Source organism: Piliocolobus tephrosceles, unplaced genomic scaffold (genome assembly GCF_002776525.5).
Source record: "Piliocolobus tephrosceles isolate RC106 unplaced genomic scaffold, ASM277652v3 unscaffolded_19, whole genome shotgun sequence".
NCBI lineage: Eukaryota > Metazoa > Chordata > Mammalia > Primates > Cercopithecidae > Piliocolobus > Piliocolobus tephrosceles.
In genome coordinates this window covers 3,001,692-3,012,691 of record NW_022300975.1, presented here as the reverse complement: position 1 = coordinate 3,012,691, position 11,000 = coordinate 3,001,692, and the positions used below count along the sequence as shown (strand labels likewise).

At 35.6% G+C, this 11,000-nt stretch overlaps 1 protein-coding gene across 1 annotated transcript in view; it reads right to left on the bottom strand.

Annotated features, from left to right (window-relative positions):
* Window positions 1–232: 232 nt before the first annotated feature.
* The window catches only part of LOC113225238 (intraflagellar transport protein 57 homolog), a 68,400-nt gene continuing 57,632 nt past the window's right edge, over window positions 233–11,000 (bottom strand). Inside the window, exons 7-11 of the mRNA XM_026456747.1 lie at window positions 5,872–5,943; window positions 4,937–5,068; window positions 3,522–3,584; window positions 1,448–1,514; window positions 233–436 (exon numbers count right to left, since the gene is read on the bottom strand). Coding sequence (XP_026312532.1) covers window positions 258–436; window positions 1,448–1,514; window positions 3,522–3,584; window positions 4,937–5,068; window positions 5,872–5,943 — 513 coding nt within the window. The 3' untranslated portion in view covers window positions 233–257. The remainder of the gene's footprint in view (window positions 437–1,447; window positions 1,515–3,521; window positions 3,585–4,936; window positions 5,069–5,871; window positions 5,944–11,000) is intronic.

The following is an 11,000-nucleotide window of genomic DNA, read 5'->3' as shown; positions in this document are numbered from 1 at the left end:
GCCACCAGGTGGGAGCTTTAACATAGGTAATGATTAGTAAAAGCTCCTTAGAAAGTGAGAATTTGTAATTACTTTATTAAACATTACATTCAGTGTAAAGGCTTTAACCATCATAATCACCATGATATAATATGTGAGTATGTACATGTAAAAAAAAAACCTATTGAACATAAAATTATGTTTTGAAATCTATGCAACATGAAATATAGTCTGATATAAAAAACCCAACCAATCAGAAACATGAAAACCAGTACGTTTTAATAAAAGCCTGTTGCTGGTTCTGGAATAACTGTGGCATGCATGTTCCTAGTCATGTTGGACTTCTCCTTCAGCTTTGATTGGAGTAGTGTGTGTTCCACAATGCCAATTCTAATGTCCATCTCTACAGTTTCTTGCTTCAGTTTTGTTAAGCTCTGTTTAATCTTCACCAAAGGAGCTGCAGAATGAAAATAACATGAAATGAAAATGTTCATTTGGAGTATCAGTGTATTACAGAATTGTATGACATTTTCCTCACTTTGTCTTAAGCCAAAAATAGGGTTAAAAACATAGCCAAAAACTTACTGACATTCACACAGTTTTGCTGTGGCATTTTAAGCACCTGAGATTTTTTAGGATGAAAAATGATGTAGTATTTGATGTACTGAGACTAAACTTTCTTCCTTTTCTAGGGGAAGAGCTGCTAAACAGGTGTTTAAGGATGTGTTCAAGATGATTTTATGAGCTAGTATATTTGTCTGTAGGAAAAGGAAATACAAAGGGGGAAAAGGGGAAGAGAGAATTATCTTTGAGATGTAGATAATGGGCCCACTTAAAACATATTGCAAAAAAAAAAAAAAAATCCTAAACATTCCCTTTTGCAAGATCATTCGGTATATATCAATAGAACTCTAGAAAATTTTTCTAGGGCATAGAAAAGCCTTCAGCAATCACTACTGGCCCATATCAAAGTAACCCGCTCACAATGGAGGATGATTACCAGAGGATGATTAATTCTTCTCTATTTGACCCCTGCCCAGTCAGTTCTACTGGGGAGGAGGGAAAATAAATTAAGGGTTATCACATCACTGCCTTAGTGTCATTTGGGCATATACTTAGTGCCCTTTTGTACATAAAATAGAAAAAGTGAAGCTCATTTGATGAAAACAGAACACAATATTATTTTTTAAATTGGCATAACAAAGTACATATTTAAATACTTCCCACTCTTTGAACCAACAGTTTGAATTTTTAAAACCTCTAAATTATAGTAAAAAAGCCTACCCTTCTCAGCTGATTTGTAAGACAAACAGTATGCTGATTATCACACATTTTTGCACAATGAATCTCTCTTCAAACAAGCAACAAATGATTTGTTTTATATATTAATACTATTTTGTTAAGTAGGTTTCTTGAAGAGCTATTTTTCTCTTGCTCAGTTTTTTCCCTAAAATGAGCATGTACTTACCACCATCGGTCATGCTGCTGCCCTTTTCTTCCATTTCTTGTTTTACCTTTTCTAATTCTTCCATAACCTTTCATGAAAACAAGTTTTCATAAGCATTACATTTTAATAAACTTTCAAAATTTTTGAATTATGTATTAAGAAACTGTAATTTAGATATTAGCCACACATATAGAAAAATACAGACATAAGGAATATTTTGGACATAATTCAAATAAGATAACGTATGCAGATACACAAAGCTTTTCAGTTTTTCAGAATGCTCCTAATGATAAACTTCACCAAATGGCCGCCACGTCCGTTTTCTCATGTTGCAATATACTAAACACAATCAAAGTTGTTTTAGTCACTAGACACTCAAACCTCGCAATTATCTCATCGCATATACTTTGAAATTCTCTAACAATTGGTTATTAATTAAAATAGTATAAACATCCTAAAGAGATTTTAGATTTCTAAAGGTTTTCTGGATATCGTTCTTAATATTATAGTTCTATAAGACATTATGTCACTTTTTCCTCTATAGACACTAAAAAATGTTTATATTGGCCGGGTGCGGTGGCTCACGCCTGTAATCCCAGCACTTTGGGAGGCCGAGACGGGCGGATCACAAGGTCAGGAAATCAAGACCATCCTGGCTAACACGGTGAAACCCCGTCTCTACTAAAAATACAAAAAAGTAGCCGGGCGCCGTGGCGGGCGCCTGTAGTCCCAGCTACTGGGGCGGCTGAGGCAAGAAAATGGCATGAACCCGGGAGGCGGAGCTTGCAGTGAGCAGAGATCGCACCACTGCACTCCAGCCCGGGCGACGGAGCGAGACTCTGCCTCAAAAAAAAAAAAAGTAAATAAATGTTTATATCATATGGCTATGTATAAGAATATTCTTATTGCTTTATCCAAATCATGAACTCCAAACTCCAGGATGCATACTTTGCTGTCACACTTGTTCCTATCTGAACTCTATTTGGCGATTATACTACTATAGCCTCTATTATTAGCAAAATTCCAAACCAGCATTAATATAAGTAGAAAATACCATCTTTAAGAAATTGAAACATTTTACAGGATCTACAACTAAGCTATAATTATTGTGACTTAGTAGGCTTTATTTTTATCATACTGGTGAGTAAAACCTTCCCTGGGAATAAAGTGCTCATCCAAGTAAAGCAAATTAATTTTTTCAGGCACTTGAAACGTTACAACTGGGGACAACTATCTACTCCAAAAGAAGTAAATGGTTCCCTGGACTCCCTTCAAGTGTTAATTTACCTAACATCAGTGAACACTTCACTTCTACATACCGTTTTATTTGCTTAGAAGCACCACAGGATTAGAGTCTAAATATTTCTAATGTAATATTTTTAGTGTTTTAAAATAACTTGATTCCTCAAATAATTTCTATAAAAAAGGCTTAATTCTTTCCTGTCAAAACAGTAAAGTTTGTTCCAATTATACTGGATTGTAACCAAAGATCATCTTGGATTTTAGTCCCAAATAAACTACTGGCCTTTTTCCAAGGTTTTTTCCTCCTTTGGCTCTTCATTGAAAAATGGGAATATATATCAGGTCCTGCCTCTCTTGCAAGATCATAAAAATAAATGCAACTATTTATTTTTATGCAAATATCCTAAAGGAGGAGGTTATAAGCCACTCCCAATTGTGGACAGAGAAATACACTCAGGATCACACACAAGTTATCAATAACAGTCACTAAAATAAACCTTATATCTTACAGACTAACGTTAAAATTTGTTATAGATTCCTTAAGTCAGTGCTTTACCTATTCATCTCCATGTTAATAATAATTATTATGTAAAAATGTTGAGGAAAATTGTAAGTGTGCTAATATTATGAGCAGGTTTTTTGTTGAATTTAATACAGAAACTTCAGGCATCTTGTGGAAACAAGAAATGTATCAATTATTGATTCAGTGATAGGAAAATTAGGGATTTCCTAAAGAAAATGATTTAAAGGCACAGAAAGCAACTGAAATTAGCATTGTTAAACCATCTGTAGGCTCTCAATGGCTGGGGCCCAGCTGACAGGTGAGAAGCAGGGCAAAAGCATTGGTGTGTACCTCAGAGAGGAGTCTGGTTCTTTCCGTTACTCCTCCGTTTCCCTGCTGGTATCGCTCCTTTGCCTGAAAGGAAAAACATTTTGTTTAATGGCAAATACAAAGCAGCAGAAGATTAAATACGACTGACCTCTTTGTGTCTGCAATTTCTGCATGTCATTTTATGACAACCCCCGCCCCTTGTTTGTGAATACATTTGTGAAAGTGACATTTAACTGTAGCCGTTTTATGTCCCTAATAGGCACCATGTATTTAACTAAAGCACTACAAAATGATGAACTCCCTTAACCTTCATAAACTGACTGTGTACCTCGATGGGCATGGTTCACAATAAAAACTGTCCTTGGTCATTCCTAAACAGTTTAGGAGAGCGGCTCTTGGTCAATCTAATTTGCATGCTATGCAGAGAAAATCAGTTCTAAAGCAAAAAATCAATCAAAGTAGAGCACGAAGCTCAGCAATTAATAAGGATTAACATTCAGTAAGACAGTACAATCAATTGGAGTATGTTAGAAACTAACAATCAACTATATAATATTAATATTAGACAAATACATGGTGGCTTCAATCAGAGTGTTTTACATTATTTTGATAGTTAAAATATTCGTAAGTAATTGTGTATATGAGGGAATATATTAAATAAATAATATAATCGAAAAGTATAGATTTCTATTTGGTCTTTGAGAACTTCTGAAAGTATAGAGATATCTCAAGTTTATTTCTACTTTTTTCTCTTTCTCAACTTTGTCTGCTAAAGACAAAAAATATGCCTTCGACTGATGTTTACAAGTGTCCTTACTAGTCTTCTTTAACATCAGAAAACAGGGGGCATAAATCCCAAAGGAAAGCTTTTAGATCCCTACTGCTGGGACAAAGAACTGGTGCTTTCAAAGTCTAGTGATTTTATTTTTTGGTTAAAATTCTAAAAGTTTGAAAGAATGAAAAATTTGTCTCATTTTATTAATTAAACGGCTTGTCTCTGAATCTGTCTTGCTTTCACATTCCTTATTATGTGGCTGTAAGCCTAATGGCAAGGACTGTCTTTTTCCTTTGACACATGTAAATGCATACTATTCTTCCTCCTATGCCAATGGTAAATTAACAACAGACTTAGAAACAAAACCAGGTGTCCTGATACTCTGTTCCTGTTTTAAGCTATGTTCCCCCAACAGCATATGCCTTCATTCACGTAAATCAAATGAAGACGTGCATTTAAAGGCTTCTAGGAGAAAACAATTTCTATTACATGTAAAATGGAAATAAGTTCACTTGGCTCTCTTGGCTTCCTAAAGTGGGCAGAAAATTGATGTTTTGCTGTTTAGGAAAAGCATTTCATGATTCTCAAATGAACAGTATTGTGTCAAGTTTAGGGTTTAGGGTTAACTTGAATAAATCCCTGGAAATAATTCTTAAATTACCTCACTCAGCTGGGCTTGAGCTGCACGATATTCTTGAACCAAATTCTCAAGCTGATTGTTGATGTACTTTTCTCGGCTGCCGATCTTTTCCAAAGTCCTAGTAATTTCATTATGGAGTTTGTCCAAAAATCCCTAGAAATTCCATGGAATTTGCAGACAGAAGAACTCACAAACATATTTTTTCAAAAATAGTTAAAAATGGGTTAAATCTCAATCCATTCTACAAATCAACTACATGTGCAAAAGAAGACACCTTGAAATTTTCAATAGCATAAAATGTCTGTGATGAGAAATATTTTAATCACACTTAGAAGAATTTTAGAATAAAAATGCACCTGGAAGTGTTAGTCAATTCATTTGTCATTATACATGCTATAAAATTTATGTGACTATAATTAGCATTATATAACGTTCACAATCAAAGTAGGTAAGGGAATAACATGAGTTTCCTATAGCACAATTCAAAGGTGACTGAAATATTCCAGTTGGAAATAGATCCCTAAGCCTATAGCTCTAGCCTGGGACACATAACTTCTCAGTCTAGCTTTGCTTCTTTGTGACATTCTCCAAAGTCCCTATTTCTGGCAGGGCAACGAGCCTGCGGAGGCTGTAAGTTCTAGACATTTCTGGCCTGGTGTTCTCTCCTCCCTTAAGATTCAGAGAGGAAAGAATGATGAAATGTTTCTAATATATGTATTATCTATATATTATACATATATATCTTATATATATACATATATAGCTTTTACTAACATGTAAGTTAGCTTTCTTCAGTTGGCTTAAATGTAAGGTCAGTTGAAATGTAATACGGTACATGCAATTAGTAAGCTCCTTAAAGACAAAAATTGTGTCTTTTTCTTCTTTCATGTTATCTTATAACAGGTGTTCCACAGATGAGTAAATGTACATTTATTCACCTAAAGTAATTCATATACCTTGGTCTCCTTTAGAGCAGATTCAATTCCACTTTTGTGCTGGTGCATTTGGTCAACATGGATTCTCCAATCCTACAGGCATAGAGCACACAGAAATAATGTAAAAAATACTACATTTCCTTCTTTCCCCTACTTCTTGTGAAGTTGTAACCTTTAATTACTTTGGTTCCTGCCCTAATTCAGGTGGGAGAGTCCTATTTATAGCTTCCAATCAGATTATAAAGAAATATGTGTAGAGCACTTTAGGATAAAAGGTTCTAAATAAATGTAAATTATTTTACATGTTCACAGAGTGATGTCTGACAATTTAAATACAAATTATTCCTGCACTGCTGGTGGTTAATATTTATGACTACCCATCAAAATGAAAAAAAAAAAATTCTAATTACTAGAAAAGAACTATTTGTTTAAGCAGTTGCAATTCCGTTTGCCAAAAGCAATTCTGAACTCAAATATCATATATCAAAGATTAGTTTGTCCCTTGGAAATGAAAATGGGGCCCTCATCTTCATGAAGCCTTTTGAGTCTCTTTCTTAATAAAGGAAGTTTATAATAATTATTGGAGTTCATGTATTTTAAAATATCATCTATTACTATTAGACTGATCTGAATTAGTGTGCAAATCTGAAATCTACATCAACATTTTAATTTCCTACAAAATATATTAAAAATATTTCAGTTTACTACAAAGTAATAGTTTTTTATTTTATTTTATTTTACTTTAAGTTCTGGGACACATGTGCTGAATGTGCACGTTTGTTACATAGCTATGCATGTGCCATGGTGGTTTCTGCACCCATCAACCTGTCACCTAGGTTTTAAGCCCTGCATGCATTAGGTATTTGTCCTACTGCTCTCCCTCCCCATCCCCCAACAGGCCTCCTGTGTGATGTTCCCCTCCCTGTGTCCATGTGTTATCACTGTTCAACTCTCACTTATGAGTGAGAACATGCGGTGTTTGGCTTTCTGTTCCTGTGTTAGTTTGCTGAGAATGATGGTTCCCAGCTTCATCCACGTCCCTGCAAAGGACAGGAACTCATTCTTTTTTATGGCTGCATGGTATTCCACAGTGTCTATTTTCTTTATCCAGTCTATCATTGATGCAGATTTGGGTTAGTTCCAAGTCTTTGCTATTGTAAATAGTGTTGCAATAAACATATATGTGCATGTGTCTTTATAGTAAAATGACTTATAATCCTTTGGGTATATACCCAGTAATGGGACTGCTGGGTCAAATGGTATTTCTGGTTCTAGATCCTTGAGGAACTGCCACACTGTCTTCCACAATGGTTGAACTAATTTACACTCCCACACTCCCACCAACAGTGTAAAAGTGTTCCTATTCGCCACATCCTCTCTAGCATCTGTTGTTTCCAGACTTTTTTGATCACTACTCTAACTGGCATGAGATGGTATCTCATTGTGGTTTTGATTTGCATTGCTCTAATGAACAGTGGTGACGAGCTTTTTTTCATGTTTTTTGGCCACATACATGTCTTCTTTTGAGAAGTGTCGGTTCATATCCTTTGCCCACTTTTCGATGTTTTTTTTTCCTGAAATTTGTCTAAGCTCCTTGTAGATTCTGGATACTAGACTTTTGTCAGATGGATAGATTGCAAAAATTTTCTCCCATTCTCTAGGCTGCCTGTTCACTTGGATGACAGTTTCTTTTGCTATGCAGAAGCTCTTTAGTTTAATTAGAGGCTATTTGTCAATTTTGGCTTTTGTTAACATTGCTTTTGGTGTTTTAGTCATGAAGTCTTTGCCCATGCCTATGTCCTGAAAGGTATTGCCTAGGTTTTCTTCTTGGGTTTCTGTGGTTTTAGGTTTTACATTTAAGTCTTTAGACCATCTTGAGCTAATTTTTGTATAAGGTGTAAGGAAGGGGTACAGTTTCTGTTTTCTGTATATGGGTAGCCAGTTTTATCCTTGATCAATATCAATGTGAAAATCCTCAATAAAATACTGGCAAAACGAATCCAGCAGCACATCAAAAAGCTTATCCACCATGATCAAGTCGGTTTCAGTCCCAGGATGCAAGGCTGGTTCAACATACACAAATCAATAAATGTAATCCATCATAGAAACAGAACCAATGACAAAAACCACATGATTATCTCAATAGATGCAGAAAAGGCCGTTGATAAAATTCAACACTCTTTCATGCTAAAAACTCTCAATAAACTCGGTATTGATGGAACATATCTCAAAGTAATAAGCGCTATTTATGACAAACCCATTGCCAATATCATACTGAATGGGCAAAAGCTGGAAGCATTCCCTTTGAAAACCGGCAAAAGACAAGGATGCCCTCTCTCCCCACTCCTATTCAACATAGTATTGGAAGTTCTAGCCCAGGCAATCAGGCAACAGAAAGAAATAAAGGGTATTCAAATAGGAACTGAAGAAGTTAAATTGTCTCTGTTTGCAGATAACATGATTGTATATTTAGAAAACCCTTACGTCTCAGTCTCAAAACTCCTTAAGCTAATAAGCAATTTCAGCAAAGCCTCAGGATACAAAATCAATGTGCAAAACTCACAAGCATTCCTATATGCCAATAATAGACAAGTAGAGAGCCAAATCATGAGTGAACTTCTATTCACAATTGCTATAAATAAAATAAAATATCTAGGAATACAACTTACAAGGGATGTGGAGGACTTCTTCAAATCCTTGAGCAAAAACCACTGCTCAAGGAAATAAGAAAGGACACAAACAAATGGAAAAACATTCCATGCTCATGGATAGGACGAATCAATATCATGAAAACAGACACACTGCCCAAAGTAATTTATAGATTCAAAGCTATCCCCATCAAACTACCATTGACTTTCTTCCCAGATTAGAAAAAACTACTTTAAATTTCATATGAAGCCAAAACAAAAAAAAAAAAATCCATACAGCCAAAAAAATCCTAAGCAAAAACAATAAAGCTGGAGGCATCACGCTATTTGACTTCACACTACACAAGGCTACAGTAACCAAAACAGCATGGTACTGGTACCAAAACAGATATATAGACCAATGTAACAGAATAGAGACCTCAGAAATAACATCACACATCTACGACCATCTGATCTTCAACAAACCTGACAAAAACAAACAATGGGAAAAGGATTCCCTATTTAATACAAAGTAATAATTTTAAAAGAGAAATTGAGAAATACCCATTGTAAAAGAAAAATATAGTGAAAAGGATTCCCTATTTAATACAAAGCAATAATTTTAAAAGAGAAATTGAGAAATACCCATTGTAAAAGAAAAATATAGTAAGTTAGAGTAAGTGATGCAACTAGGCTATTTCTTCATCGCACATGTATGTTTGCATACCCTGATGCTCCACTTTGCTACGTACACTATTTTGTGAGTAAAAGGATATTTTGTGAATAGTCCCATTCTACTTATGACTTGACTTTGAAATGGCCTAGTGACTGCAGGGTAAAAAACTACTTGGGTACTTCAAATGTACCAATTATAAAATTACAATATATTAAAGCTGCAAAGAACCTCAAAAAGCATCCAGTCTCAATCTTGTCATTTCACAGATAAGCAAACAGAGGCCTGGTGACAGCAAGGGGAACACCGAAGGCCACATAGCTATTGTTGCACCTGCATAGAAGCCAAATGTAGTCATTTCCACACAACACATACTGCCAGTTTGACGTAAAAAAAGGGGGCAACTGCTACCTGATAGTGAAGGTGCTAGAGTAGAAAACAAATCAGCACTTTCCTTTATCCTTTAACATTTTTCTGTTTCATGAGCAAGAAGTATCTCAGAATTGGAGAGCTGAAAAGAACCTTAAAGATCCATTCATCTACTTAACAATCATCTAGTGTAACGTTTTCATTTTATAGTTGAGGTGACTATTCACCACCCGTGACTATGACTACACAGAGTTGGCAACAGAACAAGGCCCCTCCAAGTCAGCTAATCAACACTGGAATAGAGAGAAGGGACAACTGGCTGGCCTCCTGCACCTGGACCAAAAATGGCTAAGCCTCAAAATGGAAACCTACTGAAGCCCAAGTTAGCATCTTTATGAAAGCAAGTGAACCTAACATGCATCATTATATTATCATTAATTTTTTTGAAAAAGAACTCATTCTGCCTGGTTCCAAAAAGAATTTCAGAGGCCTTAATAAACACCAAGCTCAAGTATTTACATTGTTTCCCTCTTCCTAACAGTCTCTGTTTCTCTTTGCCTGTTTCTCTCCATATATATTTAGAAAAATGCATACATACATACATATACAAATACATATTTTTATACATAGCTTTATTATAATGGATATGTTAAAATAGTTTGTGTTCTGCCATTTCTACCCAGCATTATTTATAAATATATTTTTGCATGTATTGACATTTAAAACATTTTGAGAGAAGCAACCATGCCTGACTCATCTAGGTATAACTATGACAGTGTACACTGATGTAAAACTCCATGGAGGGGTTGGTATTTCTGTGGAACCTTGAAGCATGAGTAGCATTTCAACAGGCTATAAAGATGTGGGGAGGAAGCAAGTTCTTGGCTGAGGGAGTAACATGAACAAGGAAAATACATGGCGACCAAGCAGCCTAAGGCTGGCTAGCATGAAAAACACAAAGTTCTTGGGGTGGGCTCGGGAGGATGGATCACAAGAAAATAAAGCTGGAGAGGGAGGTTCAATTAGATCAAGGGCTTTTCTTACAACAACTAAAGAGTACAGATTTTATTATGTAGATAATGGGGACCTATCAGATATTTTTGGTTTCAGTTTTAAAGATAGGTGTGTTTTGAGAAAGTAACAGCGTAAAGGACTGATTAGAAAAGCAAGAGACTGAAGGCAGGTAGGGATCCAGTTAGGAGGCTAATAGTTCACATGACATAGATTAGCCAGGTCTGAATTACAGCAGTGCTTGTGAGAATAGAAAGGAAGGGATGCATTCAAGAGACATTGTACAGGCAGAAACAGCAAAACTTGAAGACTGACTAAAGGGAAGTACGCACATGGGGTGACTGAAGTGAAGGTGGAGTAGTAGAGAGAATGTGTCTTTAAGGTTTCCAGCCTGAGGAACTGCGGGGATATTAATACTACAGTGTGACAAGAACAGCATAGATTTTAGGGAAGTCAAAAATACTAGCAAT